The 23654-nt window shown below is 40.6% G+C and overlaps 1 protein-coding gene across 1 annotated transcript in view; it reads left to right on the plus strand.

The window, feature by feature from the left end:
• The first annotated feature begins 5351 nt into the window (after positions 1-5351).
• LOC142351745 (uncharacterized) overlaps positions 5352-23654 on the plus strand; it is a 40645-nt gene continuing 22342 nt past the window's right edge. The window contains exons 1-3 of the mRNA XM_075403891.1: positions 5352-5986; positions 6045-6541; positions 6991-7145. Coding sequence (XP_075260006.1) covers positions 5352-5986; positions 6045-6541; positions 6991-7145 — 1287 coding nt within the window. The remainder of the gene's footprint in view (positions 5987-6044; positions 6542-6990; positions 7146-23654) is intronic.

Below are 23654 nucleotides of genomic sequence, written 5' to 3' on the forward strand. Positions count from 1 at the left end.
CAGACCCAAGTGCGCTCGATGAGGTTATGATCAGAACCAATTGCGCTCTAAGTCGCCTCTGATCAGACCCAAGTGCGCTCGAAGTTGCCTCTGATAAGACCCAATAGCGCTCGAAGTCGCCTCTGATCAGACCCAAGTGCGCTCGAAGAGTTTATGATCAGACACAATTGCGCTCGAAGTCGCCTCTGATCAGACACAAGTGCGCTCGAAGAGGTTATGATCAAACCCAGTTGCCCTCGAATCCGCCTATGATCAGACCCAATTGCGCTCGAAATTGCCTCTGATCAGACCCAAGTGCGCTCGAATCCGCCTATGATCAGACTTTTCAGACCAAAATGACCTCTGATCAGATCATCTCCAGACCATGGTCCAGACCGTAGTGCGCTTGAACTGCCGTCCAGACCCTGTAATTTCGGTCTGGGAACACACGGGTGTGCGCTCGACTGGGTCTGATCACAACTCAATTTGGGTCTGGACCTCAACCTGGGTTTTCAAGATCAATGATTTTACTCTGACTACTACTGTCGTCATGTCAATCCAAATCACTGGCTACGTACGATATTGTCACCATTCCCGAAATCAAATCAGTTGATGATAGCGAGTACAGAAGGGACATTGATACGATAGTAGTCTTTGTAGAGTTTAGATAAACTTGTGACACACGTCAATTTTAAAAGAAGAATAGTAGATCAGCTGAAATGCCGACTGACGGCTGGACACTCTAATTATGAAAACTACAGAACAATTCCAAAAAAATTAAACCGCTGGGCTGTCATTTTCTCGCATCTGTTATTACAGATGATAGCAGCCATTCGAATTATCCCATTATTCAATCGAACAGCTGGTAAAACTAATGAAGAAATTTAAGTCGGGCGAATATCTTCTACAAACAGCTTTCAAAAAAACTGACCCTTCTCTAGAGATTGAGCCAACATTTGTATGAAAACCAAATCTCATAGAGGTCAAAGTTATCCTGCTTCCTATTCCAGCCTCTATTGGAAACTCAGATTGTCAATCATAATAAAACCAGCTGACAAAAAAGAGACTTTGCTTCGTCGAGCGCAATCTCTACCCAGGATGAAGTCCTCGATCCAAGACAGGTATGGGCCAGACAGACCTAGGTCGCGGAAAGTGGGGTTCAGACGGAGCAGACCCGAATTCAGGTATGGGCCAGAAAGAACAGACCTTGGTCACCCTGGGCCAGACAGAGCAGACCCAAGGCCAACCCTGGGCCAGACCAAACAGACCCAAAACCAATCCTGGGCCAGACAGAACAGACCCGAGATCTGGGCCAGACCAAACAGACCCAATGCCAACCCTGGGCCAGACCGAACAGACCCAAGACCAACCCTGGGGCAGACAGAACAGACCCGAGACCTGGGCCAGACCGAACAGACCCATTGCCAACCCAGGGCCAGACCGAACAGACCCAAGACCAACCCTGCGCCAGACAGAACAGACCCGAGACCTGGGCCAGACCAAACAGACTCAAGACCAACCCTGAGCCAGAGAGAATAGACCCGAGACCTGGGCCAGACAGAACACATCCAGTGCTGACCCTGGGCCAGACCAAGCAGACCAAAGAGCAACCATGGGTCAGACAGAACAGACCGGAGACCTGGGCCTGACTGAACAGACCCAATGCCGACCCTGGGCCAGACTGACGAGAACCAAGACCAACCCTGGGCCTGACAGAACAGACCCGAGACCTCCCGTGTTGCGAGATAGCGACGAAACCGACTCAAGTAGCGTCGTTGTATTTCGGTTTTGTCGAGTTGTTCGTTTTCATTTGTAACAAGTGTCGGCTATTGTCGTTTTTGCGGTATCTTTGTCGAAAATTTTTTTAAAATCTTTTTTCTATATGATGGATCCAAAATTTGACCCCCCCAACCTAGGTTTTTAAGTTGTAATCTACCTCTGAATTGTACTTGCAATTTTTCGAAACAATTCGTATTGTGCAAGTGAAACTGGAAATTGTTCAAGGGAGACCAAAATAAAGAAAATATCAAAAAAAAATATATTTTCAAATCTTTTTTTATACGATCGAGCTGTTAGCGCCAATTCAAACCAGCTACAAAAGCCATCAGACAGCAAGAAAAAATGTTTGAAACTGAAAAAAACTGAAATTTGTCAAAAATCAAAAATGGTCAAAACTGAAAATTTTTTCATGTTGGGACCGAAAATTGGTACAACCCCCCCCCCCGAATTTTGGAAGGCAAAACCCGAGCAACCCAAGGCTATGGCACAAGTTAAGGGTTACCTCTAAGCTACTCATGGACCCAACGAACGCCATTGCAACAGACCCACAATTGCAACAGACTTATATAGTGCAAAATTGGCAATTTTCGATCTTTTGTCATTTATTGTTGAGTGTTGAAGTTGTTTATTTTATGTTACTTTTGTTGATCATTAAAGGTCAAATACCGTACATTCGAGGCATTGTAATAATCGTCCGTGCTTATGTCAACAAAAATAAATAATGCAATAATTTGACAATTACTATGTAAACAATGACCTAAATCATTTTATTGATTAACCAATCACAAAACAAGTAGCAATGATGTTATAAATGATAAATATTTGATTGTTTACTTTCACCCAATTATTTGATTAGTGAAACCATATTCTATTTAGAACCGTTAGAAACTGTTATACAGAGCAGTCGGCTCTCAGATTAACTAAAATTTCAGTCTTAACAACTTTAGTCTTTTTGCTAAGTTTTGCTAGATATTAAGATCTTGCGAGTTTTAAGTTAGTTGAGCCTACTTAGCGAGAAGTTAGCAACAATACTAACACTGGCTGAAGCCTGACAAACTTCATCCCGAGATTGAATATAGATTATCGCTAAGGATTTGCTTAACTTCAGTCAATCAAAATTAAAGTAACAGTCCTTTAATACGTCCGAGCGACTAATTATTTCTGCAAGATCGTTAGTCAATCGAACTCTGTGAAGAATCAAGCTGGCTTAAAACTCGAGAACCAGGCTGTGATATATCGGTTCCGCAGAGATTCTTGAGCAGCCAGAGCATTTCGTCCGCCGACCCGGACGTCAACAACAACCAGAACAGCAACGAACATTTGATTCCTTTTGGTGGACCAGAACGAAACCTCTTTGATGGCCAGCAAAAGTCCCAGTAGACGCTGGAAAACAGTCGATTGGAAGACGATTGGTCAACTGAAGACACTAGAGAAAGAGCAAGTTGACCTACTCATATTGTTCTCCAGACGTGTCGCCGAGCCAGTAGGCTACCTGACACAAAAAAAACAATGACTGCCAAAAGTGCATATCGCGGCTTCTTCGAGACGTACAACAACTTAGAAGCCAACAGAAAGCAGCACAGGTTACTATTGAAGCCAAAGTATTTAGAAGCTTTCGAAAATGACACCATGCGTATGTTAGAAGAAAAGAGCAAAGTTTTGAGATGGGTAGTTGACAAAGTACCAATTCACCGAGGCATAGAAATGTTCCACACAAAATTTTTCAGTCATTGGAAAGACATAATGCGAGCATATAAATCAGTAAAAGCTGCTGCCATATTTTTCAGTGAAATAACAAATTTGGAGAATAAGTTGAACACAGAAATCTCAAGCCTCTCCGAAAAACAGACATTGTGTAATCAGGTGGAGCGGTTAGTAGAAAAGCTCGATGAAATCTACGCAGAATCGGTTCAAAAGATAAAGCAAGAATATCTCTCTCGAGAGCGTGTAGTTTTCAGCAATATTAGGAGTCACTATAGAGACCTGATCAAGCAGTACGGGCAGAGCATTGATTGTGGAAATCAAACATCGTTAGTGTCATCCACATGGACCGCTGACAAAGACCCAATTGAAAATGTAATTGATACAGAAAATAGGGGGACAGAAAACGCTCAAGAGAACGTCGAGGTCTCTTCCAGGCATTCTGCTACACAAGGAAGCAGAAAAAAACCCAGTATTGCCAACTCGATCATCGAGAAGGCGAAAAATTGACGAAATGGAGCTTGAAAACCTAAAAACCAGGAAAGAAACAGAGCAACGACTACGAGAGGGGCAGTTGGAGTTAGAGCAAGAGCGTGAGGAAATAGAACTTCGTCGGCGATAAGAAGAATTGCAACAACAAGAAGACGAGATACGTTTTTGACAACATGAATAAGAGCTTGAAAACGAAAAAAAAGTAAGCTGAAGCCGACGAAGAGCAAAGGTGCATGGAAATTGAATTGACAAAAGGAAACTCAAGAGCATCTGGTTCACAGGTAGACTACTTAGGAAGTGTTGGATCAAGACGTAATCTAGAAAGAACTGCTGACTGGGCCAATTCTGTGGCCCAAAAATCTAGCCCTAGTCGACCACTATCTCCCCATACTGTGATCGACCCTCCCAAGATAGTCACACAGGACAGAGGTGACAAACGTCTCAGCAGCTATCCGAAAACTACTCCACTCTTCCAACTGGGTGCAGGACTTTTCTCAACGCAGCTACATGATTCGAGTATTCTCAAGAAACCAGAATTCCTCCAGACATTTTTGCCCAAGACGACATTCCAGCAACAACGACCGTCAGCGTTCCAAAACAGGCAGAGGAGCCAGAGTCCCAAGAACAACAGATCGCAACAGATCGATGGAAATCCAACACCAAACAACAGTGAGACAAACCACCCCACAAGTATTTTATCATACGAGTGGTGACCCAAGAGGGCTACCACAACTCAAGATAACGGAATTCTCAGGAAACGCCTTGGAGTGGCTCAAGTGGCCAGAATTTTTTGATGCCATCAAAGCGGCTCAGCGATACTGAGAAGATGCAGTATCTGAAGATCAGCCTCACTGGTCAGGCAGGAGCTGAAATTTCTGGACTTGGTTTCAGCTCACATGCATATTATTAATCTTGGGACGTTCTCTGCAAAAATTTGGCAGACCGAGAGTCATTGTTGAATCTAAACTCAAGAAGATATACACACATCATCCAGTTAAACACGATGACTCCAGAAGCATTGTTTGATTTTCAAGCGTAGTCACAAACACAGTTAACGTTTTGACCCGACTCGGATTTCAGCATGATCTGGATTTAGGAGGAGTTCTGAATTCAACAACCAGAAAACCTTTCCCTCAATTAAGGTGCAGTGGCTACGACATCTACAGGATCTTTGACTACTAGCAGCAAACTTGATTGTTTTCAAAGACTGGTTAGAATCAACCGCTTTCATACATGAAGACTTTTTAGCCCAGACCAACTCCAAGTTTCAAAGTCGCGAAGAAGCCAAAAAAAAACAAGTGGTTTTATCCAAGGCTGATGATTCTACCAAACCAAAAAAAATGAAACTTCGGCTCAAAGATGGACATAACGCCATTTGGAGTTGTGAGAAATTTAACTCAATGAAGTTGAATGAGCGACGAGAAAATGTGCAGAAGCTCAGACTGTGTTTCAATTGCCTGAGACCTGGTCATCGTTCAGAGGACTGCAAAAAGAGAACTTTCAGTGTACCCAATTGTGGACGACAACACAACAAGCTTCTGCACAGCAACTTCTCGAAGGAGGCTACAACAGCTGCCTCAGATGCTACGACAGCAGTGGCAACAATGATCACACAAGGAGGACTCCCTGTAGTGCGTATAAAACTGGTGAATGAGGGTCTAAGACTGAGTGTGCTGGCAATGTTTGATACAGGATCCTCAATCTCATTCGTAGACAAGTCAATCGTATCTACATTGCAGCTGCAAGGCCAAAAAACAAATTTGTCACTAGCAGGAATCCACGGATCACAAGATGCCAAGACGGAAATAGTTCCGATAGCTGTTTCAGCGCACGAGAAGTTTCGACCATTGACAACATTGAAATTCTATGTTCACGAGAAACTGAAGTTGGGCGGCCAGATTGTAGATCTGCAAGGGTTCAAAGATCGCTATCCACATCTGAAGAATTTGCAAAATGAGAGTTACAATCTAAACGAAGTTCAAGTAGTTCTTGGACAAGACTGCTACGAAATCCATCACCCATTAGAACTCAAGAAGTCAAACAACCAAAACTGCACCATGGGCAGTGAAATCAATAATATGATGGGCCTTTAGTGGTCCCCTACCAGCGAAGCAAGCACCAACTCTTGCCACAAGAGCAATCTCAGTATCAGAGGACAAGTTAGCAAGCCAGTTGAGTAGGTGGTGGGATCTCGATTCCTATGCTACAAACTGCGATGTCGCCGAACAATCAAAAGAGGAGCATAGAGCAATCAAGACATTGAAGCAAACTGCTCGATTCACCGGTGAAAGATACGAAGTAGGACTTCTGTGGCGAGAGGGCGAAGTGAAGTTACCGAATAACTTCTACTCTGCTATGGGGCAACTCAGGTCCCTAGAACAACGCCTACAGAAAGATGTTATGTTCCGAAAGTGTTATCATGATACCACTGACACTGAGGTCAAAGCTCGTTATGTCCCGAAAGTACAACAAATTGAACTGAACGAAACCAGAGGCAAGCTTCAGTTGTATTTGCCACATCATCCTTTCGTCAACTCTCACAAACCTGAGAAAATTAGAAAAGTGTGCAAGGCAGCAGCAAAGTACCAAGGTGTAGCCCTCAACGACAAACTTCTATCTGGACCAGACCTGTTGCAGAGTCTGATCGGAATCGTTTTTCGCTTCCGAGAACACCAAATAGCACTCTCAGCCGACATTGAAGCGATGTTTCTTCAAGTTGCTGTCCCAAGCAATAACATTACAGCCGATGCTTACAATTTCTCTAGCGAGAAGATCCAGAGCAGAGAATAGAAATCTAAGAGTGTACACGACATGTTTTTGGGGCGAAGAGCTCGCCGACTTGTGCAAATCACGCTTTGCATCAAGTGGCGAAAGGTAACGCGAAAGATGAGGAAAATCTTGTCAAAGCGGTCCAGCGAAACTTCTGCATGGAAGACTTCCCCAAGTGAGTCAGAACACCTCACGAAGCGATTGAAATCTACCAGAAAGTCACAGAGATCCTTAGCAAAAGTGGATTCAATTTGACGAAATGGATAACAGGTGACAAAGAAGTCAATTCACAAATCCCAGAGGCAGACAGATCAACGAATGTTTTGAAAACTTTTGAGGCCGAGCCACAGTCATCCTCAATACTTGGATTGAGCTGGAATGTAGACACAGATAGTCTCATAGACTGTCGTGGAACTGAGCAAAAAGTTGCAGCAAAAAAACTCAGAGAATTGTCCTATCCTTCGTCTCAGCGGTGTTCGACCCACTTGGGATATGTTCACCCATCACGATAGGAATGCGGTTCCTACTCAAAAGCATTTGGGCAGCAATGGGACAAGCATGGGACAATAAGTTGTCAGCAGAACACTCAAAACTATTCAGTGATTGGTGCTCTGACTTGCGAGAAATAAGGACGATGTCGATAAATCGACTTTATTTCGAAAACAGATGTACAAACTTGAGACTACAAAATTTCACAGAAGCGTCGGGAGAAGCAATGTGCATTGTGGCATACCTGCAAGACGAAGCAACGTTTAAACTCACCTATGTGATAGGAAAATGCCGTGTAGCACCTATCAGACACACGACGATTCCAAAGTTAGAACTTCTACAGAGTTCGTCTCAGGAGGCAGATTTTGAGCGAACATGATGTGAAAATTGACAAAATCTATCATTGGATAGATTTATCTACAGTCTTACAGTGGTCTCAATCAGCTCACAAGAAACAATAAGTGTTCGTTGCCAACCGGGCAGCAGAAATACTGGAAAACTCTTCCATGGATCAATGGAGACATGTCAAAGGCATCGAAAATCCCGGGATATATTGGCACAAGAGGGATGTCCATCGAAGGCCTCAAGGAATCCGGGTGGTTAAACGGGCCGGCATGGCTTTAGACAGAAGAAGAAAAGTGGCCAAATCCGTGGTGCCAAGTGAACGAAGCAGAAGCTGAGCAAGTTAACAGCACGTACTGTAGCCATAGAAAATAAACAAGAGCAGCTATTTGACTGGAGACGATACAGCACCTTCAACCGAATTATAAACTTCATTGCCTAATGCATGAGGATCAAAACGAAGCAGAAGGGACCCCTCAAAGCAGACGAAATCCATCATGCAGAACAAATAGTGTTTCGATTTGTTCAAAACGAAAGCTTCTCGAGTGTTTCAAAATCGACACCAAAGAGTAAAGAAGTCTCCAAAACATTAAACATCGCCATAATGTCACCCTTCATTGAGGAAGATAGAGCATTTAGAGTGAAAGGTCGACTGAAGCATTCAAACCTTGATTACAATGCGAAACATCCAATACTATTGACAGCAAAACATCCAGTCGTACAACTTCTGTTGGAGAAAACACATTGAGACAACCTACATGAGGGAACAGAATATGTGAGAAACATGCTATAACAAGAGTACTGGATCATTGGATTGAGAAATTCATTAAGGAAAATCAAGTCGAGATATATCAAATGCAGACACAGAAACGCCAACCCGATTCATCCACCGATGGCAGACTTGATGAACATGTGTTCCCATTCACTTATACTGGAGTCTAATACTTCCAACCCTTCGAAGTCAATTTCTTACGACCTACCATGAAGAGATGGTGCTGCCTCTTCACTTGCCTGAAAACGAGAGCAGTACACATCAAAGTTGCACAGTCATTGGACACCGAGTCATGTCTAGCTGCAGTGACAAGATTCATTGCAAGACGTGGCTACCCAAGTACCATCATCAGTGACAACGGAACAGACTTGGTTGGAGCAGCCAATGAGTTAAAAGCATTTATGAACGAGTGGGACAAAGCTAAGGTTGAAAGTGACTTAGCACAGAATCTGGGAAAGACCGGTTCAAAGTCGCAAAAAAGTCATGATTGTAATCATGGACTACCAAAGCCTCACGAATGTGTCTTGTGGAACAAACACTCAACGCAAGACCCCTGACAGCAGTAAGTGACGACCCTGAAGTTTTGACAGCACTCACACCTAATCATTTCTTGCTAGGACGAGAGAACGCGAGTGCACCATTCATGCCATCCAGTGAACGCTATTATGACCTGAAAAACATTTAAAACGACCCAAGCATATGCCGACATGATCTGGAAAAGATGGGCTCTCGAATATCTTGCACAATGGAACCATAGATGGAAGTGGTCAAAATAACATGTGCGAAACCTGAAAGAAGGCGAGTTAGTGTGGCTAGTAGATGACTCTGTGAAACGCTAAGAGTTTAAACTTGACGAATCAATGAGATCTTTACTGGTAACGACGGTGTTGTGAGATCAGCAAGAGTCAAAATGGCACATGGAGAGCTAAACCGGCGAGTCGTTACGTTAGCGCCAGTATTCTACGATGGTGTTTCCCAGATCGAAAACAGGGCCGGCGATGTTGGCGCCACTTCAAATTAGCTACAAAAGCCATAAGAAAGCAAGAAATAACGTTTGAAACTGAAAAACTAGAAAATTGTCAAAACTCAAAAACGGTCAAAACTGAATTTTTTTTTTTCAATTAGGGACCCCAAAACCTGTACAAAGCCCCCCGGCTTTTGGAAGGCAAAACCCAAGCACCCTGAGGTTATGGCACATTGTTAGGGTTACCTCTAAGCTACTGATGGACCCAACGAACGCTATTGCATCAGATCCACCATTGTGGCTGTTAGCACTTATATAGTGCAAAATTGGCATTTTTCGATATTTTGTCATTTATTGTAAAATTTCTTAAGTTGTTTATTTTATGATACTCTAGATGATAATTACAGGTCAAATAACGCACATTCGAGGCATTCAAAGCCAGGTAAAAATCATCCGTGCTGTTTTCAACCAAAGTAAATATTGCAATAATTTGACATTTACTATGTAAACAAGGACCTAAATAATTCTCTTGATTAACTAATCAGAAAAAAGTAGCGATGAAGTTAGAAATAATAAGTTTTTGATTTTTTACTTTAACACAATTGTTTTGATTAGTGAAATCGTATTGCATTTAGAACCGTTAGAAACTGTTATACAGAGCAGTTGGCTCTCAGATTGACTAAAATTTGATTCTTTAACACCTTTAGTATTTTTGCTAGGTTTTGCTAGATATTAAGATAAGGCGAGTTTTAACCTAGTTGAGCGTACTAAACAAGAAGTTAGCAACATTAATAACACTGGCTGAAGCCTTACAAACTTCAGCCCGAGATTGAATACAGATTATCACTAAGGATTTTCTTAACTTCAATCAACCAGCAAAATATACAATCTCAACTCAAGATCTACAAACCCAACGAAAGATTTAAAAAAATCCAACGCAAGGCGTAAGATATACAAAGCGAACGCAAGATTTACAAATCCAACTCAAGTTTGCCAAACCCAACACAAGATCTAGAAACCCAACACAAGGTCTTTGTACCCAACGCAAGATCTATAAACCCAACGCAAGGTCTACAAACCTAACGCATGACTTAAAAACCTGTCACAAGATCTACAAACAAAAATTGAAAACTAAAAACCCAATGCAAGGTCTAAAATTCCAATGCAAGGTCTACAAACCCGAACTACAAAACGCGAGAACTATAAAACCAAGGCAGGATCTAACAATTGGACGGAACATTTGCATGCTCAACGCAAGCCATTCGATTCCAACGCAGAAAAGACCAACTCAAGGCAAAATCTACAAACACAACTTAAGAGCTACAAACTCATTGCAAGATGTTTTAACCCAACACCAGATCTACAAACCCAACGCATGAACTAAGAACCCGACACAAGATCTACTATCTAAACGACAGATCTACAAAATCAAGACCAATATATATTAAACCAGTGCAAGATCTACAAAGCCAAAGCAAGATCTACGCAACATTTTGAACAGCAAGATCTAAAAAATCAACGAAATCTATACAGACCCAGGGCAATATCTACAAACCCAACGCAACATCTACAAAACCAAAGCAATCACTACAAACCCAAGTCAAGAACCGCAAACCCAACGCAACATTTATATATCCAAGCCAATATATTCAATTTCAACGCAAGTTCTACAAATCTAACGGAAGATCTACAACCCCAACGCAATCCCTACAAGAGATCTAAAAAACAAAGCAAGGTTTTGAAGCGTAAGATCTACAAAATCATTGCAATCTCTGAAAACACATCTACAAACTCAACATAAGATTTACATATCCAACGCAAGATATAAAATTCCAACGCAAGGTCTACAAATCCAACGCCATCTCTACAAACCTAACAGGCAAGATCTAAAACCCAACCCAAATTCTCAAATTTAAATGGCCAATGCAAGATTTTCAATTCCCACCCAAGGTCAGCAAATCCAACGCAAAATCTACAAACCCAAATCAAGATCTAAAAACTCAACGCATGATCTATTAACCCAACGCAACTTCTACATACCAAACGCAGAACATAATAACCCAGCGCAAGAGATACAAAACGGGCGAGAGATCTACAAAACCAAGGCCAATATATACAAACCCAGCGCAAGATCTACAAAACCAACGCAAGATCAACAAACTCAACGTAAGATCTAAAAGCCCAACGAAAGATCTGCAAACACAACGCTTCGAGGTCAAGATCCAAAAATCAAACGCAAGATCTTTAAAACCCAAGGCATGGCTTGCAAAGCCAACGCAAAAACTACGCACCTAGTGCAAGATCTGAACGGAAAGTTTGAAACCCAAAGAAGGATCTACAAACTTAACGTTTCGATGTTAAGATCTGCAAACCCAACGCAAGATCTACACCCGACGGAAGACCTGAAAAAACCAACGCAGGATCTACAAAACCAGTGCAAAATCTACAAAACCAATGCACTATCTGCGAACCCAACGCAAGATCTACAAACCCAACGCAAATTCTACTAAATCAACTAAAATCTTCAAACGGAATGCAAGATCTACAAACTCAACGCAAGGTCCTGAAACCCAATGCCTCGATGTCAAGCTCTACAAACCCAGCGCCGCATCTATAAACCCAACGCAAGATCTACGAACGAAAGGGTTCGATTTGAAGATTCGCAAACCAAGGCAAGGTCTGTAGTCCTAATGCAACATCTACAAACCCCACGACAGATCAGCAACCCAACGCAAGATGTACAAAACCAGCGCTTGGATGTCAAGATCTTTCAAACCAACACAATACCTACAAGTCAAACGCAAGATCCAAAAAGCAAAAGCAAAATCTACAAATCCAACACAAGGTCTACAGACCTAATGCAAAATCTACAATCTCAACTCAAGATCTACAAACCCAAAGCAAGATATAAAAATCCAACGCACGGCGTAAGATATACAAAGCGAATGCAAGATTTACAAATCCAACTCAAGTTCTCCAAACCCAACACAAGATCTAGAAACCCAACACAAGGACTACATACCCAACGCAAGATCTACAAACCTAATGCATGACTTAAAAACCTGTCACAAGATCTTCAAAAAAAGTGAAAACTAAAAACCCAATGCAAGGTCTAGAATTCCAATGCAAGGTCTACAAACCCGACGCAAGAGCAAAAAACCAAGGCAAGATCTAAAAACCGGACGGAACATTGCATGTCTAACGCAAGCCATTCGATTCCAACGCAAAATCAACCAACTCAACGCAAAAGCTACAAACCCAACTTAAGAGCTACAAACTCATTGCAAGATCTATTAACCCAACACAAGATCTGCAAACCCAACGCATGAACTAAGAACCCAACACAAGATCTACTATCTAAACGACAGATCTACAAAACCAAGGCCAATATCTATTAAACCAGCGCAAGATCTACAAAACCAATGCAAGATCTACGAAAGATTTCGAACAGCAAGATCTAAAAAATCAACTCAATTTATACAAACCCAGGGCAATATCCACAAATCCAACGCAACATCTACAAAACCAAAGCAATCATTACAACCCCAAGTCAAGAACTGCAAACCCAACAAAATTTTTACATATCCAAGCCAATATATTCAATTCCATAGCAAGGTCTACAAATCTAACGCAAGATCTACAAACCCAACTCAATCCCCACAGAAGATCTAAAAAACAGAGCAAGTTTTTGAAACGCAAGATCTACAAAATCATTCCAATCTCTACAAACACTAGTCAAGATCTACAAACACAACATAAGACTTACATATCCAACGCAAGATAAAGAATTCCAACGCAAGGTCTACAAATCCAATTCCATCTCTACAAACATGAGGAAAGATCTAAAAACCCAACCCAAATTCTCAAATTTACATGGCCAACGGCAGATATTCAATTCCCACCCAAGGTCAATAAATCCAACGCAAAATCTACAAACCCAAATCAAGATCTACAAATTCAACGCAAGAATTATTAACCCAACGCAACATCTACATGACAAACGCAGGAACTAATACCCAATGCACGAGATACAAAACGGGCGAGAAATCTACGAAACCAAGGCCAAATTATAAAAACCCAGCGCAAGATCTACAAAACCAACGCAAGATCAACAAACTCTACGCAAGATCTAAAAGCCCAACGAAAGATCCGCAAACAACGCTTCGAGGTCAAGATCCAAAAATCAAACGCAAGATCTCTTAAACCCAGGGCAGGGCCTGCAAACCCAACGCAAAAACTACACACCTAGCGCAAGATCTGAACGGGGAGTTTGAAAACCAAAGCAGGATCTGCAAACCCAACCCAATATCTACAAACTCAGCCTAAGATCTTTAAACGCAATACAAGATCTACAAAGCCAACACAAGATCTATTAACTCAACGCGAGATTTACAAAACCTTCGATAGAAATAAAAAAAACCAACGTAAGATCTACAACACGAAAGCAAGATCTGAATAACAAAGAAAAGATTTACAAACCCCACGCAAAATCTAAAAACCCAACTCAATATCTACAAACTCAGCGCAAGATCTTGAAACCCAATACAAGATCTACAAAGCCAGCACAGGATCTACAAACCCAAAGCAAAATCTACACATCTAGCACAAGATCTACAAAACCAACGCAAGATCTATAAACCCAACGCAAAGTCTATGAACCCAACGCAAGAAATAAAAACCCAGCGCAAGATCTACAAAAAGAAGGCAAGATTTAGATAACCAAGGCAAGATCTACAAACCCAACGCAAGAACTGAGAACCAACGGGAGATCTACAAAACCAATGTCAAAATCCCCAAACCAAGCACAAGATCTACAAAACTAACGCAAGTTCTACAAATCCAACGCAAGATCTACAAAACCAAGGCAATCTCTAAAAACCCATGGCAAGATCTACAAACCCAACACAAGATTTGCAAACTCAACGCAAAATAAAAAAGCGCAACGCAAGATTGGCGAAGACAACGCAATTTCTTCAATTCCAAGGCAATGTCGAGATTTACTAAACCAACGCAATACCTACAAATCAAATGCAGGATCCAAAAACCAAACGCAAAATATACAAAACCAACACAAGGTCTACAAAACTAAAGCAAAATCTGCAATCCCAACCCAAGATCTACAAACCCAACGCAAGATATGAAAATCCATCGCAAAACGTAAGATATACAAGGCAATTGCAAGATTTACAAATCCAACGCAAACTCTCGAAAACCAGCACAAGATCTAGAAATCCAACACAAAGTCCACAGACTCAACGCAAGATCTATAAACCCAACGCAAAATCAGCTAACACAACGCTTCGATGTCATGATCCAAAAATACGCAAGATCTCTAAAATCAAGGCAAGATCTAAAAACCAAACGCAAGATTTACATATCCAATGGAAGACATACAATTCCAACGCTAGATCTACAAACGCAACGCAAAATCTACACATATAGCACAAGATCTACAAATCCAACGCAAGATCTACAAAACCAACGCAATCTCTAAAAACCCCGGGCAAAATCTACAAACTCAAAGCAAGATTTGCAAACTCAGGGCACGATATAAAAACGCAACTCAAGATCTGCAAAGACAAGGCAATCTGTTTAAATCCAAGGCAAAATCTAAAATCCCAACCCAATACTTACATATCTAACGCAAGATAAACAATTCCAACGCAAGATCTACAAACCCAACGCAAAATCTACAAACTCAACGCAAGATCTCCAAACCCAACGCATGATCAAAAATCCCAACGAAAGATCTGCTAACAACGCTTCCAGGTCAAGATCCAAAAATCAAACGCAAGATCACTAAAACCCAAAGCAGGGCCTGGAAACCCAACGCAAAATCTACGCACCTAGCGCAAAATCTGAACGGAAAGCTTGCAACCGAAAGCAGGGTCTACAAACTCAACGTTTCGATGTTAAGATCTGCAAACGCAACGCAAGATCTACAAAACCATCGTTAGAACTAAAAATCCCAACGCAAGATCTACAAGACGAACGCAAGATCTGAATATCAAAGAAAAGATCTACAAACCCAACGCAAAATCTACAAACCCAACTCAATATCTAAAAACAAAGCGCAAGATCTTTAAACCCGATACAAGATCTACAAAGCCTACACAAGATCTACAAACCCAACGAAAAAACTACACATCTAGCACAAGACCTACAAAACCAACGCAAGATCTATAAACGCACCGCGTGATCTGCAAAAACAACGCAAGGTTTGCAACCCAAAGCATGATCTACAAAACCAAGGTTTGATGTTAAGATCTGCAAACCTAACGCAAGATCTATTAATTCAACGCAAGGTCTATAAACCCAACGCATGATTTATAAACCCAACGCAAGGTCTACAAAAGGATTTAGATAGCCAAGGCAAGATCTACAAACCCAATGTAAGAATTAACATATACAATGCAACATATAAAATTCCAACACAAGGTCTACAAATCCCACGCAATCTCAACAAACCTAAGACAAGATCTAAAAACCCAACACAAATTTACATGGCCAACGCAAGATATTCAATTCCCACCCAAGGGCAACAAATCCAACGCAAAATATACAAATACAAGGCAAGATCTACAAGCCCAACGCAAGAACTGAGAACCCAATGAGAGATCCACAAAACCAATGCCAAAATCCACAAACCCAGCACATGATCTACAAAACTAAAGCAAGATCTACAAATCCAACGCAAGATCTACAAAACCAACGCCATCTCTAAAAACCCAGAGCAAGATATACAAACTCAAGGCAAGATTTGTAAACTCAACGCAAGATATAAAAGCGCAACAGAAGATTGGCAAATACAATGCAATTTCTTCAAATCCAAGCCAAGATCCAAAAACCCAAACCAACATTCACATATCTAACGCAAGATAAACAATTCCAACGCAAGATCTACAAACACAACGCAAAATCTGCAAACTCAAAGCAAGATCTCCAAAACCAACGCAAGATCAAAAAGCCGATCGCGAAATCTGCAAAAAAACGCTTCGATGCCATGATCAAAAAACCAAATGCAGGATCTCTAAAATCAAGGCAAGATTTAAAAACCAAACGCAAGATTTACATATTCAATGGATGACATAAAATTCCGACGCTAGATCTACAAACCCAACGCAAAATCTACACATCTAGCGCAAGATCTCTATATCCAACGCAAGATCAACAAAACCAATGCAATCTCTAAAAACCCAAGGCAAGATCTACGAACTCTAGGCAAGATTCGCAAACTCAAAGCACGATATAAATACGCAAGGCAAGATCTGCAAAGAAAACGCAATTTGTTCAAATCCAAGACAAGATCTAAAATCCCAACCCAAAATTTACAGATCTATCGCAAGATAAACAATTCCAACGCACGATCTACAAACCCAACGCAAAGTTTACAAACTCAACGCACGATCTACAAACCCAACGCAAAATTTACAAACTCAACGCAAGACCTCCAAACCCAACGCAAGATCTAAAAATCCAACGCAAGATCTGCAAAACCAACGCACCATTTACATATCAAAAGCAAGATATTCAATTCCAACCCAAGATCAACAAACTCAACGCAAAATATACAAACTCAAAGCAAGATCTACAAACTCAACGCAAGATCTATTAACTCAAAAAACATGAGCTACAAACCCAAAGCAAAAACTAAAAACCCTATGCAAGGTCTAAAAGTCCAACTCAAGGTCTACAAACCGACGCAAGAGCTACAAACTCAAAGCAAGGTCTGAAAACCGAAGGCAATATTTACATGTCCAACGCAAGCCATTCGATTCCAATGCAAGATTAACCAACCCAACGCTAAATCTACAAACCCAACTTAAGAGCTACAAAAGCAAGATCAATTACCCCAACACAAGGTCTACAAACCCAACGCATGATCCCAAGGCACGATCTACAAACTGAAGGCAAGATTCGCAAACTCAACGCAAGATATAAAAACGCAGCGCAAGATCTACAAAAAGATTTAGATAACCAAGGCAAGATCTACAAACCCAATGTAAGATTTACATATACCTTGCGTTGTATATGTAAATCTTACATTGGGCTTGTAGATCTTGCCTTGGTTATCTTTCTATAAAATTCCAACGCAAGGTCTACAAATCCCACGCAATCTCAGCATACCTAAGACAAGATCTAAAAACCCATCACTAATTTACATGGCCAACGCAAGATATTCAATTCCAACCCAAGGGCAACAAATCCAACGCAAAATATACAAACACAAGGCAAGATCTACAAGCCCAACGCAAGAACTGAGAACCCAATGAGAGATATACAAAACCAATGCCAAAATCCACAAACCCAGCACGAGATCTACATAACTAACGCAAGATCTATTAATCCAACGCAAGGTCTATAAACCCAACGCATGATTCAAAAACCCAACGCAAGATCTACAAAAAGATTTAGATAACCAAGGCAAGATCTACAAACCCAATATAAGATTTACATATAAAACGCAAGGTAAAAAATTCCAATGCAAGGTCAACAAATCCCACGCAATCTCAACAAACCTAAGACAAGATCTAAAAACCCAACACAAAAATACATGGCCAACGCAAGATATTCAATTCCAACCCAAGGGCAGCAAATCCAACGCAAAATATACAAACACAAGGCAAGATCTACAAGCCCAACGCAAGAACTGAGTAACCAATGAGAGATCTACAAAACCAATGCCAAAATCCACAAACCCAGCACAAGATCTACAAAACTAACGCAAGATCTACAAATCCCACGCAAGATCTACAAAACCAACGTCATCTCTTTTAACCCGAAGCAAGATCTACAAACCCAACGCAAGATTTGTAAACTCAACGCAAGATATAAAAGCGCAACACAAGATTGGCAAAGACACTGCAATTTCTTCAATTCCAATGCAAGATCTAAAAACCCAAACCAACATTCACATATCTAACGCAAGATAAACAATTCTAACGCAAGATCTACAAACCCCAACGCAAAATATGCAAACTCAAAGCAAGATCTCCAAAACTAACGCAAGATCTAAAAACCTACCGCGAAATCTGCAAAAACAACGCTTCGATGTCATGATCAAAAAACCAAACGCAAGATCTCTAAATTCACGGAAAGATTTAAAAACCCAACGCAAGATTCACGTATCCAATGCACGACATAGAATTCCAACGCTAGATCTACAAACCCAACGAAAAATCTACACATCTAGCACAAGATCTATATATCCAACGCAAGATCTACAAAACCAACGCAAACTTTAAAAACCACAAGCAAGATCTGCAAACCCAGAGCAAGATCTATAAACCAAACGGAAATTCTACAAACCCAACGCATGAACTAAAAACCCAACACAAGACCTACAAACAGAACGCAAGATCTAGATAACCAAGGCGAGATCTACAAACCCAACGAAAGATCTAAAAATCCAACGCAAGATCTGCGAAACCAACGCACCATTTACATATCAAACGCAAGATAAAAAATTCCAACGCACTATCTACAACCCTAAGATCAGATCTAAAAACCCGAATTTACAAGGCCAAATTTACAAGATATTCAATTTCAACCCAAGGGCAACAAATCCAACGCAAAATATACAAACAAAAGGCAAGATCTACAAGCCCAACGCAAGAACTGAGAACCCAATGAGAGATCTACAAAACCAATGCCAAAATCCACAAACCCAGCACAAGATCTAAAAAACTAACGCAAGATCTATTAATCCAACGCAAGGTCTATAAACCCAACGCATGATTTAAAAACCCAACGCAAGATCTACAAAAAGATTTACATAACCAAGGCAAGATCTACAAACACAATGTAAGATTTACATATACAACGCAAGGTATAAAATTCCAACGCAAAGTCTACAAATCCCACGCAATCTCAACAAACCTATGACAAGATCTAAAAATCCAACACAAATTTACGTGGCCAACGCAAGATATTCAATTCCAACCCAAGGGCAACAAATCCAACGCGAAATATACAAACACAGCCCAAGATCAAAAAAAGCCCAACGCGAGAACTGAGAACCCAATGCGAGATCTACAAAACCAATGCCAAAATCCACAAACCCAGCACAAGATCTACAAAACTAAGACAAGATCTACAAATCCAACGCAAGATCTACAAAACCAACGCCATCTCTAAAAACCCGAAGCAAGATCTACAAACCCAACGCAAGATTTGTAAACTCAACGCAAGATATAAAAGCGCAACACAAGATTGGCAAAGACAATTCAATTTCTTCAAATCCAAGGCAAGATCTAAAAACCCCGAACCAACATTCACATATCTAACGCAAGATAAACAATTCCAACGCAAGATCTACAAACCCCAACGCAAAATCTGCAAACTCAAAGCAAGATCTCCAAAACTAACGCAAGATCTAAAAACCTACCGCGAAATCTGCAAAAACAACGCTTCGATGTCATGAACAAAAAACCAAACGCAAGATCTCTAAATTCAAGGTAAGATTTAAAAACCCAACGCAAGATTTACGTATCCAATGCAACACATACAATTCCAACGCTAGATCTACAAACCCAACGCAAAATCTACACATCTAGCACAAGATCTATATATCCAACGCAAGATCTACAAAACCAACGCAATCTTTAAAAACCACAAGCAAGATCTGCAAACCCAGAGCAATATCTATAAACCAAAGGGAAATTCTACAAACCCAACGCATGAACTAAAAACCCAACACAAGATCTACAAACAGAACGCAAGATCTAGATAACCAAGGCGAGATCTACAAACCCAACGCAAGATCTAAAAATCCAACGCAAGATCTGCGAAACCAACGCACCATTTACATATCAAACGCAAGACATAAAATTCCAACGCACTATCTACAACCCTAGGATCAGATCTAAAAACCCGAATTTACAAGGCCAAATTTACAAGATATTCAATTTCAACCCAAGGGCAACAAATCTAACGCAAGATATACAAACAAAAGGCAAGATCTACAAGCCCAACGCAAGAACTGAGAACCCAATGAGAGATCTACAAAACCAATGCCAAAATCCACAAACCCAGCACAAGATCTAAAAAACTAACGCAAGATCTATTAATCCAACGCAAGGTCTATAAACCCAACGCATGATTTAAAAACCCAACGCAAGATCTGCAAAAAGATTTACATAACCAAGGCAAGATCTACAAACACAATGTAAGATTAACATATACACGCAAGGTATAAAATTCCAACGCAAGGTCTACAAATCCCACGCAATCTCAACAAACCTATGACAAGATCTAAAAACCCAACACAAATTTACGTGGCCAACGCAAGATATTCAATTCCAACCCAAGGGCAACAAATCCAACGCGAAATATACAAACAGAGCCCAAGATCAAAAAAAGCCCAACGCGAGAACTGAGGACCCAATGCGAGATCTACAAAACCAATGCCAAAATCCACAAACCCAGCACAAGATCTACAAAACTAAGACAAGATCTACAAATCCAACGCAAGATCTACAAAACCAAATCTTCTCTAAAAACCCGAAGCAAGATCTACAAACCCAACGCAAGATTTGTAAACTCAACGGAAGATATAAAAGCGCAACACAAGATTGGCAAAGACAATTCAATTTCTTCAAATCCAAGGCAAGATCTAAAAACCCAAACCAACATTCACATATCTAACGCAAGCTAAACAATTCCAACGGACGATCTTCAAATCCAACGCAAAATCTGCAAACTCAAATCAAGATCTCCGAAACTATTGCAAGATCTGAAAGCCTAACGCGAAGTCTGCAAAAACAAAGCTTCGATGTCATGATCAAAAAACCAAACGCCAGATCGCTAAAATCAAGGCAAGATTTAAAAATCCAACGCAAGATTTACATATCCAACGGAAGACATTGAATTCCAACGCTAGATCTACAAACCCAACGCAAAATCTACACATCTAGCACAAGATCAATATATCCAACGCAAGATCTACAAAACCAACGCAATCTCTAAAAACCCAAGGCAAGATCTGCAAACTCAAGGCAAGATTCGCAAACTCAACGCAAAATATAAAAACGCAACGCAAGATCTGCAAAGACAACGCAATCTGTTCAAATCCAAGGCAATATCGAAAATCCCAACCCAACATTTACATATCTATCGCAAGATAAACAATTCTAACGCAAGATCTACAAACCCAACGCAAAATTTACAAACTCAAAGCAAGATCTCCAAACCCAACTCAAGATCTAAAAACCCAACGCAAGATTTTCATATCCAATGGAAGACATATAATTCCGAAATCTTCAACAAATACGCAAAATCTTCAACCCAACGTTAAAAGTACACATCTAGCACAAAATCTACAAAAGCAACCGCGTGATTTTCAAAAGCCAGGCAAGGTTTGCAACGCAAAGCATGATCCACAACAACAAAGTTTGATGCTAAGATCTGCAAACCCAAAGCAAGATCTAATAACCCAACGCAAATTCTTGAAACCCAACGCATGAACTAAAAACTCAATGCACGATCTACAAACAGAACGCAAGATCGAGATAAACAAGGCGGGATCTAAAAACCCAATGCAAGATCTAAAAATCCAACGCAAGATCCGCAAAACCGACGCACCATTTACATATCAAACGCAAGATATTCAATTCCAACCCAAGATCAACAAATTCAACGCAAAATATACAAACTCAAGGCAAGATCTACAAACTCAACGCAAGATTTATTAACTCAAAAAACATGAACTACAAACCCAAACCGAAAATTAAAAACCCAATGCAAGGTCAAAAATTCCAACTCAAGATCTTTAAACCCGAAGCAAGAGCTTCAAACCAAAGGCAATATTTGCAGGTCCAACGCCAGCCATTCGATTCCAATGCAAGATCAACCAACCCAACGTTAAATCTACAATCCCAACTTAAGAGCTACAAACTCATTGCAAGATCTGTGAACCCAGCACAAGATCTAAAAAACCAACGCAAGATCTAGGCAAGATTTTGAAACGCAAGATCTACAAAATCAGCGCAATCTATACAAACCCAAGGCAAAATCTTCAAACGCAACGCAACATCTAGAAAACCAAAGCAATCTCTAGAAACCCAAGGCAAGATCTGCAATACCAACACAACATTTACATATCCAAGCCACAATATTCAATTCCAACGCAAGGTCTACAAATCCAACGGAAGATCTACAAACCCAACGCAATCCCTACAAATCTAAGGCAAGATCTAAAAATTAAAGCAAGATTTTGAAACGCAAGATCTACAAAATCATTGCAATCTCTACAAACACTAGACAGGATCTACAAACTCAACGTAAGATTTACATTTCCAACAAAAGATTTAAAATTCCAACGCAAGGTCTACAAATCCAACGTCATCTCTACGAACCTAAGGCAAGATCTAAAAACCCAACCCAATTTCCCAATTTTTCATGGCCGACGACGCAAGATCTTCAATTCCAACCCACGTTCAACAAGTCCAACACAAAATCTACAAGCCCAACTCAATATCTACAAACTCAACGCATGATCTATTAACCCAACGAGATACAAAACGAGCGAGAAATCTATAAAACCAAGGCCAAAATATACAAACCCAACGCAAGATCCACAAAACCAACGCAAGATCAACAAACCCAAGGCAGGATCTGCAAACCCAACGCAAAAACTACGCACCTATTGCAAGGTCTGAACGAAAAATTTGCAACCCAAAACAGGATCTACAGACCCAACGTTTCGATGATAACATCTGCAAGCCCAACGCAAGATCTATTAACCAACGCAAGATTTACAAAACCAGTGTTAGAACTGAAAATTCCACCGCAAGATCTTCGAACGCAAGGTCTGAATAACAAAGGAAAAATTTGCAAAACCAACTCAAATTGTACAAACCCAATTCAATATCCACAATCCCAGCGCGAGACGTTTAAACCCAATACAACATCTACAAAGCCAACACAAGATCTACAAACCCATTTCAATATCAACACACTCAGCGCAACATCTACAAAACCAACGCATGATCAACAAACCCAAGGCAGGGTCTGCAAACCCAACGCAAAAACTACGCACCTAGCGCAAGATGTGAACGGAAAGTTTGCAACCCAAAAAAAAGATCTACAGACCCAACGTTTCAATGTTAAGATCTGCAAACCCAACGCAAGATCTGTTAACTTAACGCAAGATCTACAAAACCCCCGTTAGAACTAAAAATCCCAACGCAAGACCTACAAGACGAACGCAAGATCTGAAGAACAAAGTAGAGATCTACTAACCCAACACAAAATCTACAGACCCAATTAAATATCTATAAACTCAGCGCAAGATCTTTAAACCCAATACAAGATCTACAAAGCCGAAACAAGATCTACAAACCCAACGCAAAATCTATAAACCCAATT

The sequence above is a fragment of the Convolutriloba macropyga genome, chromosome 13 (assembly GCF_964194025.1).
Source record: "Convolutriloba macropyga chromosome 13, txConMacr16.3, whole genome shotgun sequence".
NCBI lineage: Eukaryota > Metazoa > Xenacoelomorpha > Acoela > Convolutidae > Convolutriloba > Convolutriloba macropyga.